This window comes from Python bivittatus, unplaced genomic scaffold (genome assembly GCF_059951505.1).
Source record: "Python bivittatus isolate LINGU-HERP-01145 unplaced genomic scaffold, Pbiv_v1 ctg000570_np1212, whole genome shotgun sequence".
Taxonomy (NCBI): domain Eukaryota; kingdom Metazoa; phylum Chordata; class Lepidosauria; order Squamata; family Pythonidae; genus Python; species Python bivittatus.
In genome coordinates, this window is record NW_028277097.1 from 13,304,191 (window position 1) to 13,326,191 (window position 22,001).

At 39.0% G+C, this 22,001-nt stretch overlaps 1 protein-coding gene across 1 annotated transcript; it reads right to left on the minus strand.

The window, feature by feature from the left end:
- Positions 1-3,677: 3,677 nt before the first annotated feature.
- On the minus strand, positions 3,678-18,239 carry LOC103049350 (uncharacterized). The gene is made up of 9 exons (XM_007434657.2): positions 18,159-18,239; positions 13,421-13,654; positions 12,205-12,411; positions 10,873-11,106; positions 9,905-10,058; positions 7,862-7,971; positions 7,375-7,488; positions 5,705-5,854; positions 3,678-3,812 (listed from the first exon to the last, which is right to left on the minus strand). The coding sequence occupies exons 1-9, from the start codon at positions 18,237-18,239 to the stop codon at positions 3,678-3,680; spliced, it is 1,419 nt and encodes a 472-aa protein (XP_007434719.2).
- Between the last annotated feature and the right edge of the window lie 3,762 nt (positions 18,240-22,001).

The window sequence follows — 22,001 nt, forward strand, 5'->3', positions numbered from 1 at the left end:
TATTGTTGCTGGGGTGGGCAATATATACCCCCAAGTCTGCTTCTTGCAGTCCCCAAAGTCCTTCAAAACCACACTACTGACATTTGGTGACAAGTCAAAAAAAAAAAAAAAGTTCCAGTAGGCTTAAGATACCAGCTTTACTTTTTTTTAATCCCCCAAAATGATCCTACTGGGCCAAACATTGCCCCTCCATGGATATCATCACATGATAGGTACCATAGCCTTATCTGCTAGGTGGGAAGCAATACTCAAAAAAAGGCCTGCTAAGCCACAAACCATAGTTTACAAACCAGAATTCTCTCATCACACTAAGCCAAAAGCCGACAAACCACAGTATGACTTATAATCGGAGAAATAGTTTGCTTTCTAAGGTTCCTCTCTGCTGTGCCTTGTGAATTTTTATTATTGCCGCTCTTTGACGATTATGTGCTAGTTATTTGCTTACATTTTTAAAAATTGTCTGTATATGTTTGCTGTTAGCTACTAGCTTGCTTGAGCACTCTCGAGTGGATTAAAATGTTTGAAGTAAACCAACAAGCGAGCAAATAAGTGTCTGTTTCATCCTTGTGCCCTCGTGATGGGAAAAGCCACACTATCTGTGCTTTTAGCAGCTATGTGGAAAGCACCACTTCTCTTCCCTGAATGTCAAGGACTAATTCCTAATTTTATCTCACTTCATGGCTTCCAGGAATAGCAAAAGTACCCCCAGAGAGAAAGAGAGTGAAAGAATAGTCATACGGTGTACTTAACCTGCTCAATTTCCATTTTCTTCACCTTTTGATGAAATATGGAATACTTGCATTTGGTTGGATAAACTATGAAAGCACTGGCTATTTCCACACAAATAATGCCTAACAAGAGTTGGTTGGGACTAGACTGAAATGAAATCTGCATGTGTGTGTGTGTGTGTGCCTATCTGTATTTATTTACACATATAAAATGTGAATGCATATATACAAACACACACACAGCATATATGCATTCATTCATTCATTCATTCATTCATTCATTCATTCATTCATTCATTCATTCATTCTTTTCTTTCATTCACACCCAAAGCAGATACCAATGCTTCTTGTCCCTTTTTCTGGCCTGCCACTAGTGTTAAACATTTCACGTCCAAAAAGTTTTTGCCCAGCGGGGGCATCATCAGATGGTGCAATTTCCTTGTGATTCTGGCGTGGGTACATAAATTTGCAGAGGTAATGGTCAACCATTGACTGAGAACCCGAACCCTAAAACTCATTTGGCAAGAAAGAAAAGTGGATTTAAGTAGCAGCTTCCTAGATTTCATTTAAATATAAGGAATAACTTCCGAACAGGAAGATCTGTACAACTGTGCAATGGTCTACCTATGGAGTTTTAGTGTCTATCTATGGAGGCTTTTAACAAAGAGTCCAGTCAACCACTTTTGTAAGATGTTTGATGGTCTCTCCTGCAAACTGCAGAGGGTTGGATTAAAAGAACCTTGTGGTTCCTTCCAACTCTATAATTCATATTCCATGATATGTAAAACTATGTTTGGGATGAGTATGTGTAGGAATCAAGCCATTGTGGTTGTGGTTGCCTGAATACTAAATGTAATCTGACTCTAATTATATCTAGTACAAATACTGCATTGAGTCTACAGTCTACATTCTGAATTGTCTTGGACCTGCAGACATCAAGGCTAAAATTTGGCTTTTGTGTGGAGACTTGCTTCATCCTACCATCTTTTGAATGTAATCAAAAGTTTACATGCTTTTTTGTGCCGGGGTGATAGTTTCTGTGATTTGGGGGTCTTATAAATCTAAACTATTATTACTATTGTTGTTGGTTGCACAGTCAGCCAGATGTTTTGACTGGATTTGGCATTTTTATCCACCTATAGAGTCCTTTCCAAGGACCTGGGAAAGGCAGATGTTGTTGTTTGATGGTATTAAAGGTATTGATGCAGGATCAAAGCTGTTCCAAGTAAAGGTGCCTTGTGCAATTGACTGATGGTGATTTTGTCATTGCCGATGGTGTTCAAGGAGTGCTCCAGATGATTTGGGATTGCACCCAAGGCACCTATAACTACTGGCACTATCTTTGCTTTCTTTTGCTGTAGTTGTTCTACTTCTATTTGCAGGTCTTTGTATTTTGTGATTTTCTCCAGTTCTTTCTCTTCTGTTCTGCTGTCTCCAGGTATTGCAATGTCCACTAGCCAGACTTTTTTGTCTTTCTTATCAACAGTTGTTAAGTCTGGGGTATTGTGTGGCAGGTGCTGGTCTGTCTGAATTCTAAAGTCCCAGAGCACTTTAGCTTCTTCATTTTCTATTACTTTGTCTGCTTGGTGGGTCCCGCCAGTTCTTGCTTGCAGGCAAGTGATATTTCTTACAGATATTCCAATGCACCATTGTTGCTACTTTGTCATCCGTTGTTTGTAGTCAGTCTGTGCGATCTTCTTGCAGCAGCTGACTAGGTGTTCCACTCTTTCTTCAGCTTTATTGTTATTATCCCAACAACTGGTTTTGGATTCCCCGCCCCCGCCCCCATTGGCCAATGCAGCTTTGATTTTTTTTTTTTAGAGTATCCTGAATGTTCATTTTCTGAATCTTCACAGTTGTCCATTTTGAGCTACTTGAGAATAGGGACAATATTTGGTTTTGCTTTCTGAGTGAGTGTAGCCAAATGGTTAGCCTATCACCTGAACCAGAGTTTCTTTTAGAAAAAATATAGCAAGGCCCTAAACTAGACAAAATAAAAAAGAAGCTAAAGAGAGACATCTGCTGGAAAGCCTTGTTCTGTGCTTGCCACAGATTAATCAACAGCACTATCTGTATAGTTCCAGCTGATAAGCATTTTATCACACATGAATTCAAACAACTCAACAGGAAGTCAACTCCCCGTTGACTCTCAGAAGAAACCGCAATGCACCTCTGTAAGGCCAGTGTCTTGAATTCAGTGCCTAGGATCAACAACATGATAGTGCACATATAAAGAAGCATGCATAGATACATGTGTGTGTGTGTGGTATATTACTATATATACAGACATATGGTTACTCTTTGCAGTGCTTTGGATCTGAGGACCAAAAGATGGGAGTAGTTTAGAAAGTGAATATATCATAAAACTGGGGGAGTGACTAACAGCAAACCACAGATAATGTGTGCATATTTTCTTCTAAGAGGACAAAAGTCCTAAGTCAAGCTTGACTGTGGGTGATTTTGTAGATATGCTCATGTTTTCTCAGCAGCAATAAGAAAGTGATGTGCTAATGCCATACTCCAGCATATTTTATTGGCTTCCAAGTTTAGCCTCCTGGCCTAGAATTTCCTGGTGGTGTTCCACAGAAATACTAACTCGGCTTGATCTGGATTAGCTTTTTTCAAGATCACCAAGGTGCTGAGATGTGCTGGGACTTTATGAGATTGGCAAGTATAGATAACCCTGTTCTGATGCCTTCAATTATAGCCTGGACATCGACGTTAAATTGGTGCAACTGAAGATGTAATGCCCATATTGATTGATTAATCATTTTATTTGAAGAATATTATAAAACTCCACCAAGAAAGTAGAGAATGGCAGGTTTAAAAATGAATAGAGATTTTCTTTTATTATTGAAATTCTTTTATTAATCAACATAATTACCACCTCAATCGCAAAGGCAACTCTAGATGGTTTATATATTAGGATTAAAATCCAAACCATAGATGCTATGGTAGATTAATTGCCTGATCGTCCTTAAACCTTGGAATCTTCTTAAATTCATCTTGCTTTTTGAAGAACACCTGGGCTAATATATGGTCGGCTGTTGCATGGAAATAGTCATCCATATCTAGAGTTTTCAACTGCCAAAGCAAACAAATAGCATAAGGATTGGAGGTATAAGGGTTATGTGTTAGTCTTCATGTACTATTGGTGTAATATTATATGAATGTGTATTATGTGAACATGTGAATAATAATACACAATATTACGTAATAGTATGAGAAGACACACCTGCCCTCTGAAATGAGGTTCCCCCAAGATCTGGATGGACCCCACTCTGCTGTTGTTTATTTTTTTATAAGAACTTTATTAAGTTATCAAAAGCATAAAGATAAAAGAAACAAGAACTAATAATCAAAAAGAGAGGTACAGAACAAGAGAGTTAGAGATAAAGAAAGAATACAAAGTGATGGAAAGTAAAGAAAAGGGAAGAAAGGAAAATTTACGAAAAGAATGACTTCTGACTTCTTATACAGCAGACATAGATAAATCGTACAGTAAGCTCTTACTCTAAAACTACATCTTAACATATTTTGTATAACCTATTCACTAATTATCAAATCCACATATCATAATTTCTTTTTTTTCTGTCTCCTGCAAAAAGTCCAAAAGGGGCACTCACTCTGCTGTTGTTTAGAAGAGCCATGAAAACCTGGCTCTTCATCCAGACCTTCGGCAAGGGAGAGGAAGAGGGAGGCCCCTAATTTCATCCCACTTGCCATCTTTTATCTTCATCTTTTATCTTTTATGTCTTATTGATTTTACTGTAATTTCTTTGATCATTGTCAGCTGCCCAGAGTCATTGAGAGTCAGGCAGCATACAAGTTTAATAAATTATTATTATTATTATTATTATTATTATTATTATTAGACTATGCAAATTTTTGAGGGAGAGAGTATGTTAATAACCATTATCAATTCTGTACACTTACTGTACTGTTTGTCATTCTGTGCATCTCTAGACACTGTACAATGCTTTTTATACCATTAAAAAGGATACATGTATAAATCAATTTTTAAAAAATTAAATTGAAAAAATTTAAACATAGAAACATCTAGACCAGTGACCATAAATAATATGACATAGGAGACATGTCATATTCCAAAATGAATGAAAATGTTTTCATGTACTTAAATTGAAATAATATTAGCTTATGCTTTATTGTCAGATTGTGGTATTTCATAGGATAAGCATTAAGGCTGTGCAATACTTCAGCAGGGGCATAGCACCTATCTATGAATCTTTAGAACAATTGTTAGAAGCAGCCACACAGTCCTGGGAAAAGACATTGCTGCTTTAAAGAGTTTCAGACAGGTGCTATGTCTCCCAAGCATATTTTCTGTAAAAGTTGAAATTGGTGAGGTGGAAGTCATTGGTTCCCAGGCTACAAATGGCCATTATGGAACCGCATCACAGCTGCCCAAGGCTACTAAGTCACTCACCTACTTTGTGTTAATTCGGGACAGCGGGAAGAAGAAGCCTAGAGTTTAATCCCTTCAGAAGATATAGAAGTCCCTGACATTTCTATGTTGCAGTGGGCAATCAACTCAATCCAAATAAATAAAAAACACAGAGGGTAGTTCAATCAGAAATTATTCAATCATTGCTGATCACAGCTGACAGGCAGATCTATATGGGAGAAGGTGATTTCTCAGACATTCTGGTCAGTGGTTGCTGAGGGACTTATGAGATAATAGCGAAACTCGAAACTTGCCATAGGAAGGGATTGTAAGTACAGCATCATGGATAAGGGCAGAGAGCACCTTACAGTAATTTACAATAAATTATAAAATTAGCACCATATATACAACGTACTATGATGTACAGTTAGTTGCTTTATTTTAATCTCCAAAACATTTAACACTTACATTTGGTTCATAATAACTTTAGAGTCCTAATTAAATTGTGGGTCTCTGCTGGGAATGTAGGCAAGTACAGCAGAAGTTCTAGGAACTCAAATGGACGTCTCACCTGGTTTCCGGTGCTGAATGCCAAAATGAAAAGCAAGTCCTCATCACATGTGCTCTTGATGTAGTGTTGGGTTCCAACTGGGAAGAACACAACATCTCCAATACCAATGGTAAAGTCAGTAGAAAGGGTAGGTGACACAATAACACCCACCTGCAGATAAGATGCATCAGCAGGAATTAATACATGCATATCCGGACCACTAATCTTGGTTTCATTTTACTCTACTACCAGACTGACTCCTTGCAGTGTTTGCAAGTGAATATTGATGGTGTTAGTACAGGCCATTGTATTCTACAATATTGATGAAAAGGCAAAAATCTATATTCAACTCACTTAAGATCCATTCATTTCAATGGAAGAGTTAGGAACATTCTTAACTACAATCCCATGTATTTTTCCCTACTCCTACCCTACTTCTTTACAGAAACAGAAACTCAGAGATGGTTGAACCCTCCTAAATTATTTTATATGTAAGAAAAACAGAACATAGCACCTAAATTACAATAGGAATCTCAATTATCTGATACCTAAGAACAGCAACAATTTCAAGTGTTTTTTTAAAACTAAATAACCATCCTTTCAGCGGATTTATTTACTTAATATATTTTAATCCACTTAACAACTGAAATTCCAAAGACTAAAAAACACTAACAATAAACTAGAACAATAGATAGAAATAGCAGAACAGTTTACCACCACCATCCTCTCACATGCACCCCATCACCACCACTTTCACATAAAATATGTCCAAATCAATTAAAAATGGCAAGTACTGGCAAACTTTCGAGGAGGAGGAGGAAATTTGATTCCATGAAATGCGTGTTTAATATTCTTGATGGTTGCATCTCACTAACAGTTTGAGGAGGACATCATCAGCCAATCTCACAATATATATGGGAATTAATTCAGATGGCATTGTATAGAGTAAAGACATCAGTCAATCCATATTCTTTTCTTATACTTCCTTGTATTTTCTTTCCCTAGGATTTCCCTCTTCCTGTGTGCCTGACAACACATACTGGTCTGGCTCACACATAACTATAAATTAGATTTCTTTCAAAAGAGAAATTGCCAAATTGCCTGTGGTTCCCACTTGACTTCTCCTGCCAGCAGGAATAACTAAGCAAATCAGGAAACTCTGTTTGTTTGGTGCTTTCTGCTGGCTTATGATGTTTGTTGTGAGAACTACTATCCATGGATCTCACTGTACATTTAGTGCAAAACAGACCAAATTGACTTTGGGACTTATTCAGTGTTTCCCACTGATAAGTGAGAGCAGTTGAAGGGCATGTACCTGCAGATCTCTTCACAGTAAACCATGATTGTGGCCTATCCTTATGTGCAAATTGCCTGGTTAATATTAAGCTGTATGAATGCACCAGGAGAAGCTGCCAGAGGATTGGAGAAGGCTAATTTCATTCTTTGAAATATGTTGATGGATACAGTATCACCTCTTGTGGGGCAATGGAATATTTTATTACTTGTCAACACTACAGGACTTCACCAGAAATTGAAATAAAGCTTATCCAGGACCTGTTGAACTCTGCACAGATCTTCTCAGGGAAGATACTGCAGCCAACCCCAACCTGGTACTCTCCAACTGTAATTCCCAGAATTCTTAGATTGGGAATAGTTGGTCTGCATCACAGTGGTTAAAATTAAGTTACTACCTTCCCACACCCACTGATGACATATCCCATCTCATTGGCGTTGAAATGGAAATGGGGCTGTCGTAAACCATTGCTGTAGATCCGGAGTGTTCCCAGGGTAAGAGTATCTTCCTTCTGAAAGGAAGAAGCAAACCACAAATATATACAGTAGTAGCATTGGGGAAATTATTACATCATCCTTCATATTATTGCTTATTTTTAAATTTTAATTTATTGTGAATAATTGTATTTACCATGGATGTTTTAATGCTATGTATACCTTGTTGTTAAACACCGAATCTTGAGTGAATTATTTATTCCACAATGGTGGAAGAGTGGAATAATTTCCAATATTGCAAATAGATACATTTTGCAAAGTATTAACATACATAAACTCACATTTTATAGGAGTTTTTAATGACCCCCCAAATAAAATTTGAATAAAATAATGACTGCTCAGACTAGCTGGGCCTCCAGAGTAAGATAGCATTTTTACCCACATACTTACCGAATGGAGAAATTCACTGTAAATTTTTTCATTGGGTTTTAAACCTTTTCCATCCTTTACATACCGAGCCCACTGGATTATTCCCCCTGGAAACTGGAATTTAGTTGATTCTGAATTGAGAACAAACACAGTGAACACGGAAAAATTGTTAGGCCCATGAGTGATACACAAAGGTTTCTTATTAGCTTAATTATTTTATGAAGTATTTTTTTTGATTAATGGAAAGAGCACATGGGACCGTTTTACCATATGTGGTGGACATGTAAAATTGCAAAGAAATTTTGGACTCAAATACAAACGTTGATGCAGAGCATACTACAAATACAGATTTCATTTAAACCAGAACTATTCCTGTTGGGGATAATGGACTTTCAAATAGGAAAACATCTTATTAGAATTACTCAATACATGATTACCGCAGCAAGACTTCTTTATGCACAATTTTGGAAAACCCAGACACTACCAACAATACAAGAATGGTTGTTAAAACTGATGGATATGGCAGAAAATGATAAACTGACTTGCTTATTAAAAGAAAACTCAAATAACTACTACCTTAAAGAATGGAAACCATTGATGGACTATTTGCAAAATGCAGGTGGGGCGAAGCTTACATGGGGATTTGAAGATTAGATTATAAATGTCATGGGATATGTTTAGACAAAGAATTATTCCTATTTAATGTATTAAAAACTAGCACTTATGATGATAGCCTTATTATTTCTAAGACCAGAGATAGATTGGAAGTTATCTATTTTTCATATCTTTTCTTCTTTTGCTTTACCTCACTTTTTCTTTTCCTTTTCTTTATATTTTGTATTTCAAATTTTCCTTTTCATTTCTAACTTTTAAATATGTATCTTTAAAATCTCAATAAAATATTATGAAAAAAAAAGGAAAGAGCACATGTTTTGCGTGTTGTGTAGAAGCCATGCTAAACTTGTTATATATGCATGCTATAGTGATCCCAAAGCCTTTTTTGCATGCTGGAGGTCTTAGGTTCAATTGATTGATTGATTATTTGCCAACAGTTAGGTATTGATGATTAACAACCATGGAGATAGATTGTCTCCAAGATGATTTATCTTCAACTTGACCTCAACACTCCTTCCATCCTATAGATTCCTTTAAGAACTCCAAAGGAGTGCCACCAACCCATGTTAACTACATTGAGTTCCATTGGCCAATAACAATGGGAAGAGGCAGCTTACTATGAATGGAGGAATATTTTCTAAAAATAATGTCATGAGACTGTTGAGGACAACTGTGTAATTGATGCTGATTTGATAGTAAAAATCATCTTTTATTTTATTTAACACTGATATATTCAATATATTATCATTTTAGCATGAATTATGCCATTCTTTTTGGTAACTGGTTCAAGGGTTATAGAAGAAACTATATCGCTAACAAGGATCTGACTATAAATGTATATTTTAAAAGTATTTGATTTACTTGTTTCAGTTAAAAATAAGGAAGGCCTCCTGATTTTGCTCCAATTTTTTTTTTTTTTTTTGTCAGAGCAGAATTATGGCATTTGCCTCTGTCATGTCTACATTAACAGTGTCAAGCATTCATACATTCACAAAAGATGTTTACATTTATTTTATTTTTTTTGCAAACATCTCAGGACCTAAGTAATGCAAAAATGTCAAAAACCCCACTGAAGAGAAATCGTTTCAGTATGGACCTGATCTGTAGCAATATCAGTGCATGCTTTATTTCAGCAAGAAAGAAAAGGCCGTCTTAGCCAATGCCAAAATATTCTGCAGGATGTTACACAACTAGCAGGGCTTCTGATAATGATTGCAATTGTTGTGCAGCTTATACTGGAGAAGGCATTCACTCAGGCTGTTGAACCCATATTGTTAGAGCCTTCTATATGGGCAATTATTTCCTGGCTAAGCATTTCTGTACCTGACTGGAAATATAGTGCATGAGAAGGTGGTGATGTCACCACCCTTCCTTGCATTAAAAGCCCAAGACTCTTATAAGGCAAAAGTGATTCTCTCCTGCATGTTCACCTAGCTTGCTCTGTAGTACCTTTGAGATCAAAGAAGTACCGCCATACCAGCATATCTGCAGACTGGTTATAGTTGGCATTCTGAACAAGCTCTGCAAGGTTGGGTGGAAGATTGATTGCTTGGTCTTCTGCTTGTTTCTGGAATGACCGGATGAAATCCACACCACCTTGAGGCTAGAAAACACACAGTAAATACAGTAATACCTCGGTTCACGAACACTTCTGTTCACAAACAATTCGGTTCACGAACAGCACCATTTGCAAAATTTTGCTTCCGTTCGCGAACTCTGCATCAGGTGACGAACATGACCTGCGGCCATTTTCCCTGCTGTGACGCGTGGTCGTGGCTTCCTGTAGGCGAGGGGGACTCTCCCTCCAAACAATAACTGCCTCCCCACCTGCCTTCCTGTCCTCCACGCCAGAAGTCGCCTCAAGCAAGGTTAGTGTTCTCTCTCTTCATACTGTACTGTACTGTACTCATATTTTTGTGGTATAAAAAAAATACATATGGTTCAGAACAGATTAACCGTATTTACATTGAACCTTATGGGAAAACTTGATTCGGTTTGCGACCAATTCAGTTCGCGACCAGAGTCATGGAACGAATTAAGTTCGTGAACCGAGGTACCACTGTATTGTATTTCATAGATCCAGGTAGGAATGACAATGGCTTCATCCAGTAAAGTTAATTGTAGCTTACAGAGAGGTGGGTGGTGATAAAAGCCAAATGCACAAGATTAAGTTAAAACGTCTTATAGGTTTCTCCTTTTGAAGGGAAGATGTGAAGAAGAATGTTCAAGGTCAGTTTCAGCCAAAGGCTGCTTGGAACTATTTTATATCTTTCACAGAAAGACATTTGAACCTGGCAATGGGTGGGTATCCAGAAAGCAGGCTTTTGGAATCTGCTGCCAAGCACATATTCAGAATGATAGTCAAAATAGTTGTAGATCTAGTAAGAAACGGGATTTGGGATTCCCGTTGTACAGACCTTTAGAGACCTTGCCGCAATGTCTTCGGGTGTCAAGAAAAATGTATCATCGAGGTCCAGAGTCTGAAGCTCCTCATGGGTCGTAAAAAACAGCAAGAACAAGCACTCTTCTGCACCAACATTCTTGACCCAATGCAAGGTATTTCGAGGAAAGAAAATAATCTGTCCTGCCGTGACATTGTACGTAGTCACTGTATCTCCACCAGCATCAACTACCCCAATCCACGCAGTTCCCTGAAACACAGCAGCAACAAAACAATATATTATGATTGGCCAGGAAGTAACGTGGGGAGAGAATACCCTGCAAATGATGAAATAAAACAGTCTGAAATTGACTTGCCATGAACAGTACCTGCACCAAAGTTTATGATCTAAGTAAACATATTTATTTACAAGCATATTTATATGGCTGTAAAAAAGCCATCATGTGTAATGGGCAGTAGGAATAACCTTGAGGATCAGGTGGAATAGCCACAATCATGGAGATGGTCAGATAAACAACATCGGAGTCCGAGGCAGAAATGTAATTTGAGAAAGTGTCTCAGATTGGACCCTCCCTAGTTCTCATGAAGATAAAGGGATGGAGGGAGGGAAGGGGAAAACACATTCAGATTTGCAAGATTGACGTCAGCCCTTCAAGGCAGACCAGACTAGGAAACCAGAGTTAGGAACACTAATGCTACTTTCATTATAAGGTTACAGTAACACAGTGTTGTCCAAACTTGGCCACTTTAAGATGAGTGGACTTCAACTCCCAGAATTCCCAGCCAGCCATGTCATCTTAAAGTGGCCAAGTTTGCACAACACTGCAGTAACAGAATCTTGCAAGTCTGAATGTGCATGCTTTCTTCACGTATCTCTCACACCTGGACTGGGGACTCCCTTCTCAGTTAAACCAAACTCCTTATCCCGTGCTTTCTTCCCACAGTCTCTCACAGTTCTCATATTCTTATCTTGACCGTAAGGACTCCCGTTACCAATCCTCGATCTTTACAACCTGGCAGATTATTTAACAAGGTATTGCTGCATTCTTTTTAAACATATCTTGGTTAAAGAGTCACAGATGCAGATTTCCTTCCCAACTGTTATTTCATAAGGTTCTTGGGAGAAAATGCTGCCTGCCTAGCTAACTGCTATTGGATTTTGCCCTCCCCTGTTTGTTTGGAGTTTTTTTGGGGGAAAGGGGGAATTAAGTGCTCTATGTGCACGCACAGGTATTTCAGTAACCACTTTTCTTCCACTCTTTCACTGCTAGTTGCCATTATGTTCTTTGCCCCCTCCCCAGTTATTTAAAAGTCATTAGGTAAATAAAAACATTAATTTCAAAATTACCTTTAAGAGGTAACCCTGTTCATTGGCATTGAAATGCCAGTGCGGAACACGTAACCCTTTGCTTTTGATCAGAAGAGTTCCAAACATCATCTTGGAACGCTGAGCATTGATACTTGTTCCAAACGCCATCTCTTCCTTGTTCTGGTATTCATCAGCATTCTTCCGAAATCTTGACCACTGAATAGCACCTCCTGGAAACTGGTGCTTCTGGAAAGTTGTACATGCACGATCATATTAATGGTTTTTACATAGTTCATAAGTGTTTTTAAAAAATCCAAGGAAGATTGGCTCGCTCTAGATATCAAAGGATATTTACTTGGTGGATAAATCGGGAAATACCAATTAATCAGATGATATCTGTTTATTTAATTTCTCAACTATTAAAACTACAAGCCTTTTCATCACTGGCATTTTCTCTTTCATGAATCTGATCGACCGATCAACAGTTTGAATCTCTTTTGATCTTTGTGGTTTTAGACAGCCTGAAGCAGCAGTTGTTCAGAGAGAACCGTGTCTGTGCCTGTTTGCACCCAGTTTCTGAAAAAGTTCACTAAGGTTTGAACATTGTGAAATAGTCAGTGAAGATAACACTAGAGCCGTGTTTCTCAACCTTGGCAACTTGAAGATGCATGGACTTCAAGTCCCACATGCTGGCTAGGGAATTCTGGGAGTTGAAGTCCACACATCCTCAAGCTGCCAAGGTTGAGAAACACTGCATAGAGAGTTCATCAATAAAGCACAGATCCAGGATGGATCCTTCAACCAGGGCTGATGCAAGCCGGTGTGCAAATTGTGCACTGCACAAAGGCGTATGATAAAGGGGGCACCAAACAACAGGAATGTGGGATTGCTAGTTGCCTAGCACCACACTGCAGGGCACCAGGCTGGGAGAAGAAGCCCTTCCAGTTACTACTCCACACGTCTGCCCAAGCGCTGTAGAAGAAAAAGGGAGAATAAAGTGCCGGGAAGCCACAGCTGCCACGTGACATGACTTGATGCTCTGATGGCAAAAAACGTTTTGCACGAAGGGGCCTTACAGATCAGTGGCAGCCCTGGCTTCAACCTATGAGTTTTTGCCAGGCCTAGGTTAAAGAACCTACCCATTCTTTGAGCTCAGCTTCCACAAAGAGCAGCAAATTAGTCAGGGAAGAGAAATTAATGTTCCCAAATATTTGTCCTGTGCAAAACAAATATGGAAGAAATAATCTAGTTATACCTTGGATTTAGTGAGATGGTGGAGAAACTGGTACTTGGGGTCCACGTGGGTTTTGGGGTCAGATGTTACTGATCCATGGTTCTCTGGATTCATTTCATGCTTCGGTTCCCTTTTAAAGTGAGGGTTGCTAACATACACCAGAGACACAGTCAGCATCCCCGCCATGGTGATTATTGCACAGGCCAACAGACAAACCAGAAAGACTTGGAGAAGAGACCAGTGGGTCTTTTTCACCTTCCGAATAGAACGGAACAAAAAGGAAGAATTACAAGGCAACTCTGTAAAACTGGAGTCACAGCAATACTGCTATATTCCTGTTAGGTCTGCATAACTGTACCAAACTGTAAGTAAGAGCCAGTTTGGTGCAGTCGTTAAGGCCCCAGGCTAGAGACTGGGAGACCTTCAGTTCTAGTCCTGCCTTGGGCATAGAACCAGCTGGGTGACCCTGGGCCGGTCCCTCTCTCTCTGCCCTAGGAAAGAGGCAATGGCTAACCACTTCCAAAAAACCTTGCCAACAAAACTGCAGGGACTTGTCTAGAGAGTCTCCAGGAGTCAACACTGACTCGAAGGTGCACACTTTTACTGCCTGTAAAAGTGGCAGGGTTTGTTCTCTGCTTCTTTTGCAGGAAGTAAGCAATTTTCTTAAAGAACTCAATGTAGGAGAAAAGGAAGGGTTTAGAACAGTGTTGTCCAAACTTGGCCACTTTAAGATGAGTGGACTTCAACTCCCAGAATAATTCACTGTCCCTGGGAGCAGCATCACAGGGAAAGCCAGAACTGTGGACAAGCCTACTAGGGGCTGACCTTAGACATATTCACACACGTATATATCCTGCATGCATACAAGGGGGTGTAAAAGGATGATCTGCACCCTACAATCTTCATCCCATTTTCCCTTCCTAAAAGATTCAGAGGCACACATTCAAACAGATGCCACAATCGTTAAACAATATTCCCTAACCCTAAATGTCTGCATGTTTGTTTATTTTTAAAAGTGGCACTTACCTTCTTGAAAATGGTTGGGTTTCCGCTGTAAATCTGAAAAGAAAGAGTTTGTGCGTGGGGACAATATTTAGCAATGCCTCACTATGGACTATTTATTTATTTGCACAATTTATATAGCCACCCGTCTCACCTACATGACTGTGGCTGCTCACAGAGTTAAAACACAATAAACAAATACAAATTGCTGTTTTTACTTTGGTATAAAATGTTTACTTGCTGATATTAAATGGAATTGTCACCCTATTTCTGGCCAGCTTCCTATATCTTTCTTAGATATGCATGGGGAGAGGTTAAAAAATAGTTGTACCTATTACTGCTGTGAAGAAGATCAGAAGCCAGTTCTTTATGTCTTTATATCTTTTTTCTTTTTCTCTACTTTTCTTCTACTTTTTTTCTTTTTGCATTTTTAGCTTTTTCTTTTTGTTCTCCCTTTCTTCTTTTTCATTCTACTTGAGTTTGTGTTAGTTCTTACTACTATGGTTAAAACTTTCAATAAAAATGACATTTTAAAAAATGGAAGATGAACAGGTTAAAGAGTACGTGATAAAATGGGCTAAGAATTTTGGTTACAACATGCAAATGGAACAATGAGAAGGAAAGTGGTTACAAGGACTGAAATTTACTTTGTCTCGTAATTTAAGAGAGAATTGTTATAAAATGATATATGATTGGTATGTGTCACCAGACATATTATCTAAGACGTATAAAGGTACCTCTAATTGTACCTCAAGAGTATGAAGGGATATTTTACAATGTCTGGTGGACTTGTAAAAAAGCATAAAGAGACTGGATCCAAATACATGTGATGATGCAGAGAATTTTAAAAATTAATATTCAGTTGAAACTAGAACTTTTCTTACTGGGACTTATGGATAGCCAACTCAAAAAGACTCAAGGAAGATTGGTTTTATATACTGTATGGTAACTGCAGCGAGGTTATTATATGCACGAAGATGGAAGAATACAGAAATACCCACGGTGGAGGAATGAACTGTGAAGATGGCAGAACTTGCAGAAATGGCTAAATTGACTTGTTTGATTAGGGAAGGAGCAAGAACTCCTTTTGTAAAAGACTAAAACCCTTTATGAACTTTTTGCTGAAAATTGATAAAAATGAACCAGCGATCTCTGGATTTGCTGATTAAAAAGGGCTGCATATGGGAGGAAGGGAACTACGCTATGTTATTTGGGAGGGTGGAAACGGTATTGTTTGTAACTGCTGCAAAGAAGATTGGAAGTTGCTTCTTGAAATATTCCTTTTTTTGTTTCTCTTTTCTTGATCTATACTGTTGTTCACTTTTTCTCCTATCTTTCCTATCTTTCTTTTTATATCTTTTTCTCTTTCTTATATATATATATTTTATTTTTCTGTAGCTTTTAACTTTGTAAAAAAAAATTCTTCAATAAAAATTATATATATGAAAATGGGCGTAGCTTTGACAGCACCATTATGGCGACCATCTTGACTTTTTTGACCACACTGTGGATACTTCTAAATGAAAGAAAAATAATAATAATTGGCAGTTTGAGAAGACAGTGATGCAACAGCCAGCTTGCTTTGTCATTGCTACAATGATCAAAGATAACGTTGACAGTTGGGTTTGGAAGATAAATCCACTGTTTTACTCAAGAGGGGAAAGTTCCTCTTTTCATCCTGCTTTTTAGCTTTGACATTGAACTCCATACTTGAATTACATTGTCCTAATTCAATGGGTTCAATTGCCTAAGTTAAAGGGCGGAATTTCTTGAGCAAGTGGAGAAACAAATATTGGTTAATTCTCTCCTGCTTCTTTCTCTTCTTCCACGATGGTTGCAATATCCAAAGTTTTCTATTCCCATCTTAGCTTAAGCAGTTTCATGATCTGTCTGGGCTGTGAATGATGATCTATTTTAATTATAGTTACTGAGACTAAGCCAGCTTCATAATTTATGCAAAGTGTTTGGGTGGCATACTAAGATAAAGGATGGTAACAAATACATTTACTCAATGCCTTGCTTGCACGCTCTAGATGTTCCCGCTACTCACTGGGAGGAACCAACTGGCATATGTGAGACATGCAAGTAATGTTTCCTTGACATCATCTTGTAGTTTAGCTTGTCATGTGAATGTGGCTATGGTGTGAAATCATGACTGTCTTCATTAATTATACTTACTGTTTTCATTAGCCATAGTTTATAGTACGTGAATTTTATTTAAATGGATCTAACAATGTGTTCTTTGTCATAAGATCACCCAGTCTGAGCCTATGCAATGAGTCCCATTGTACTATTTAGGACAAATTCACCAAACTCCAATCAAGAATGAAGTTGACAAAAAGGATAAGAGACACCCCATCCCCTCTCCAACCCCAGCCTAGATCTTGGAGTAACTAGAAGCATGCTAAACCCAGAGGGAGTAAATAGCAGAGCAAACTGTATTGAGAAAAATTGCACTGATGTGTTACTTCATCATCTGTTTGTCATAATGATGGACATTCCGTTGGTTAAAAAAAGGAAGAAGTGTGTGTGTGTGTATTTTGTCAAATTGATATGGCCACCCATCTCACATGGAGTGACTCTGGGCGGTATACAATAAAACCAGGAATTTAAATATGATAAATGTATCACATCAAAGAATGCTAAGATGCTCACCTCTGTGATTACCTGATTCGTCTTTGCAATATGTGATGTAATTATACTTGATCAAGATCTCATTAAAGATAAACTCTCCTTTAAGTTGAATTTGGCTACAGGGACCCATATCTGATTGTTTTTGTTTTTTGCAAGACTACAGAAATGATTTTGCCATTGCCTTCTTCCACGAGTCACTTATAGCCCTGGTGGTCTCCCCAACAAGCACTACCAAATCCTGTTATTTTTAAAAATAAACAGGTCAATATAATGATTCAGAAATATCCTTTCTCCTTTTACTGTATGTTTGGTAATAGATTCTATTTTTCAAATGTACTTATATAGCTAACTGTCCATGTCTCACTAATTAACCTCCGTAACATTGTGGCTATTCAGCTGAGAGTAGCCATAAAAGGTATACATCAGTGTTCCTCAACCTTGACCGCTTGAAGCTGTGTGGACTTCAACTCCCAGAATTCCCCATGCTGGTATACATGATGTGGGACCACTCAATTTCTAGAACATGATCTGTGAGAATAAAATGGGGGTATTAGCTCATTGCTTTGAGCTCCATAGGGAAAGAGGAAGAGGACTGATTCAAATGAATATCTTAAATATGTACATTCACCCCTTCTTCACAAATGGTTATTGGCTCTCCTCCACAGGCGCTGTAAATTCAAGCAGTCCCAATTACACTAAAGATGGGACAGAATCTGTCCATTTAGAATGCATGGCACTGTTGCGTATTATACCCTGTGCAAGAGAAATGTGGGTTCACACTAGAAATTACTCCCCATCACGTTCTTCCAAAGATCTGAAAGCAACATCAGAAGATCTGTCTGTGCAGAACTATTGCTCTTATTGGTGAACTGCTGGTCTAAAACAATGATTTTTTTCTGCAATGACCTCTAATGCTTTAAAAACCAAGTTTTTATTAGGAGATGCTACTTTCTAGAGTTCAGTCCAGCAAATAGTTTCTCTGTGTTAACTAGAAATGGGGAAAAGATCATGTCTAGTTGTGCATTCTCTAATTTTTATACTTCTCTATTCATGTTCTAATGCAGATTTCTTGTATTAAGAAGAACCAATATAGCTTTCTAAATATTTTATAAATGCAACTTACATGACATTCTTGATTAATCTTCCCTGGCTTGGTAGAGTTGCTTGGAGATTCTTCTTGTAGCTCAAATCCTGCATTATCCATCTTACATTAGCAAAGTAGAATTCTGCATGCATCAAAAGGAAAAACCAAAATTATCTTGGTTCTATCACTAATACTTCAGTAGTTGAAGGAGGCAACTGATTTTTGTTTTATGATAGGAACTTGGTAATAGAAATTTCAGTGTGAACGTAGGATAGAATGCAAATGAGGATATCCCCTTTTTTAAACAGAACTATTTCTATCAGGAAGCATTTCACAGTGACTAGTCTATTTCTAAATTTAGCCATAAATTCTTCAGTTAACCAGCATAACAAAAGCAAGATGATAGCTAGATAGGTGACTGATAGCTAGCTAGAGACAGACAGACAACAGACACCAGGTGGGAAAATAGAGACTCTTTACTAGTAAAGATGTTAAGGAAAATTGATCATTCTTAGAACGAGCTTGGCAGCTCCTCAGTCTGTGCTGGGGTGAGAAAAGGAAGGTGCTTTACCAGCTGCTGGTTGGCTGGACCTTCTCAGTGTTGCTGCTGGAGTGGTGAAGCTGCTGGGCTTGGCTTCTCCTTTCAGCTCCTCTGCTGCTGGGTTGGTGAAGTCCAAGCCTGCTCCTCCTGTACCTTCACATATGTTGAGCTGATGGTTGCCCCACTCCCTCAACTGCAATGCCTTCCCTTCTGCTCTCTCACACACAACACGAATCCTCCTCCAAACACAACCCCACACCCTGGTGCCCTTGGCGTCTTCCTTTTATAATTGGAAACTAAGTGTGGTGCAATGCTCTTCAGGCTGCCTTGAAGTCCCAGGGGAGAAGCAAAAGGGAAGGAAGAGCTCATGCTGGCCACGCAAAGCTTTCCTTCCACAGGGATATACAACAATTACCATGGTGTGGGGTTGTGTTTTTCACACTATTCTTAGCAGGACACATGCTGTTGGAAAGGGCCATTGAGGCCAAATCCACCCTCCTGCTCAGTGAAAGAATCCAAGTTAAAGCATCCCAACATGGTTGTCTAGTTTCTGCTTGAAGACATCCAATGAAGGGTTTCATACTATTTCCTGGGTGACTGATTCCACCATTAAATTGCTCATATTTGTAGGAAGTGTTGTTCAACATTCAATTGGAATCTGTCTTCCTTAACTTAAGACCATTACAGGTAGTCCTCAGTTAACAACAGCAGTTGGGACCAGAATTTCCGTCCCTAAGCAACATGGTCATAAAGCGCAATGTCACGTAACTTACTCAGTACTTAGTAATGGCAGTTCCAGCACTTCCGGTTGCCATCGTTAAGTGAATTAAGTGTGCCATCCCATGGCTGCCATTTTCGACCTCCTGCCAGCTTCGTCATTGACATCGCTTGTCGGAAGCCAGCAGTGAAGGTCGCAAATGGCGATTACGTGACCACAGGATGCTCTGACATCGTCATTGCGAGCCAGTCGCCGAGTGCCTGGATTGTGATCACATGACCATGGGGACACTGCAACAGCTGGAACTCTGAGGACCAGTAGTAAGTCTCCTTATTCAGCGCCATTGTCAGTCCGAACAGTCGCTAAGTGAGTGGATGTTAAACGAGGACCACCTGTATTTGTGTCTGCCATTCGGGAGTGATAGAAGATTTGATTTTATTCTACATACAATCTCTTTGGGCACTTGAAGAAGCTATCCTACTCCCTTGTTATCCCTTCCCAAAGCTAAACATGCCCAGTTCCTTCAGTCTTTCCATGAAAGACTTTCAGTTTCCTTGCAAGGTTTTGCCCCTTTTGGATTTTCTGAATGTTTAAGTATTTTTGCCATTGAATGTTTTCAAAGCAAGTTCCCAACCCCCACCACTCTTCATTGCATTTCTCTGCACTTGTTCGTTTCTCTGAATTTCAACAGAGTACTCAAGGTGGAGCCTGACCAACACAGAATATACAGGAACTATTACTTCCCATGATTTGGAAATGATCCTTCTATTGATGCAGCTCTTTCCTTTTCAGCAGCCACCCCACACTGCTGACCCATATTCAGCTTGCAGATGACTACTCTTACCAAGCCAGGTATTCTCCATTCTATATAGTTTTATATTTTTCCCAAGTGAAAACTTTGCATTTGTCTCTGTTGAATTTCATTTGGTTGTTTTCAATCCATTTCTCTAATCTATCAAAACAATTTTTGCTGTCTTCTAGAAGTCCTCCTGGACTTACAGCACATGCTAGTACAGCAGGTGAAGGCCATAGCAAGGACCTTTGCTAGCGCCAGCTGTTTTACCAACTGCAATCTTTCCTGGATCAACAAGCGGTGGCAAGTGATACATTTCATATGATCTACTTGGGAATGCCCTTGAAAAGGTCTCAGAAGATATAGTTGATGCAGAATGTGGCAGCTTGCTTGCTGACAGGTGGTAGCCAGTACAGGATTGACATATACTGGAGCTGCATCGGCTGCTGGCTGGTCCAGTTCAAGGCACTTATCATCCCCTAGAAAGCTCATTATAGTCCTTGTTATCTTCAGGACCATCTGCTCCAAGTAGAATCTGCCCATCTAATATACACTGGCTGAGAGAGCTGGCTGTGGCTGCCACCCCATAAAGGCTAAGGGTCTGTAGCTCAGAGGCAGACCTTCTTAGTCACAGCCTTTTGCTCTGGACTACCTTTCCCCTTGAGGTTATGAGGATTCCCTCCAGACTAAAATTTAGAAAAGACATCAAGTTGGTTCTTTTTCGCAGAAGCTTTGGAGTAACTAGTGTCCTATACTGGGGACCGCTATCTTTAGTTGGCTTTAAATTGTTAATGATTAGAGGTGTTATAGCTTTCAATGTTATTTATTGTTGTAGGTGTTGCAATATGGTTTTGTTTGTTTTATGTAGGGAAGCTACCTACAGTCTTTGACGATTCTAGGGAGCTTCCATACAAATGCAGGTAATAAATCAATAGATGAACATTACCTACCTTATCCTATTTTGTGTTATCTCTAAATCTCATAAGCATTCCCTCCACCTCTTCATCCAAGTCTTGAATGACAATTTTGGGCTCAGGGCTGAATTCTATGGTAGTCCATTTGATATCTCCCTCCAGTTTCATGAGAATCATTGATGAACATGTGCTGAGTATGGTTTTAACCTAAGACATGGCACCAAGTCCACGGTTAACCAGTATGACACATAGTATGATGGAATGGAATTATGAAGGCCAAGCTCAGGGAGATAAACCTTTTCTTAGCTGACCAGAACCGCGTGGGAGGAACAAGAGGATGAGACTGGCACCTCCCTGAGGAATTCACACTGTTGTGGCTGGAGGACTTTGGGAACTGGGGTTTGAGTCTGGGAAGATTGTCAGGCCTAGCCCAAGGAACTCCAAGAGACAATGCCAATTCAGTCCAGCTATGTTTATTAGCTACAACCTCTAGCAAGAATCTTCCCAGACTCAAACCCCAATTCCCAAAGTCCTCCAGCCACAACAGTGTGAATTCCTCAGGGAGATGCCAGTCTCATCCTCTTGTTCCTCCCACGCGGTTCTGGTCAGCTAAGAAAAGGTTTATTTCCCTGAGCTTGGCCTTCATAATTCCATTCCATCACACATAGCACCTTTCAGGTGCAGAGGGAGCTTGGTTAATAAATATATGAAGCAGGCAGATTATGCAGATAGTAGCAGGAACTAGATAGCCTTGAAGAAAACTTCTGAAATAACCTTATGAGTTGGCAAACCACCTTAGGCATAAACTAATCCTTATTTACAGGTAAATTATGTCTATACAGAATACAGCTACTATGAATCTTCTAGAAGAACAATTTGCAGATGCCATGATATAGTCTTGTTGGATATTCATAAT

What these genes read in the sequence shown, in the direction of transcription:
- LOC103049350 (XM_007434657.2), bottom strand. Translation starts at nt 18,239, where the DNA reads ATGGATAATGCAGGATTTGAGCTACAAGAAGAATCTCCAAGCAACTCT. An exon ending in AACAGGGTTACCTCTTAAAG is followed by an intron (nt 11,107 to 12,204) that starts GTAATTTTGAAA and finishes GCTGTGTTTCAG; the next exon opens with GGAACTGCGTGGATTGGGGT. An exon ending in CATTCAGCACCGGAAACCAG is followed by an intron (nt 3,813 to 5,704) that starts GTGAGACGTCCA and finishes TTGCTTTGGCAG; the next exon opens with TTGAAAACTCTAGATATGGA.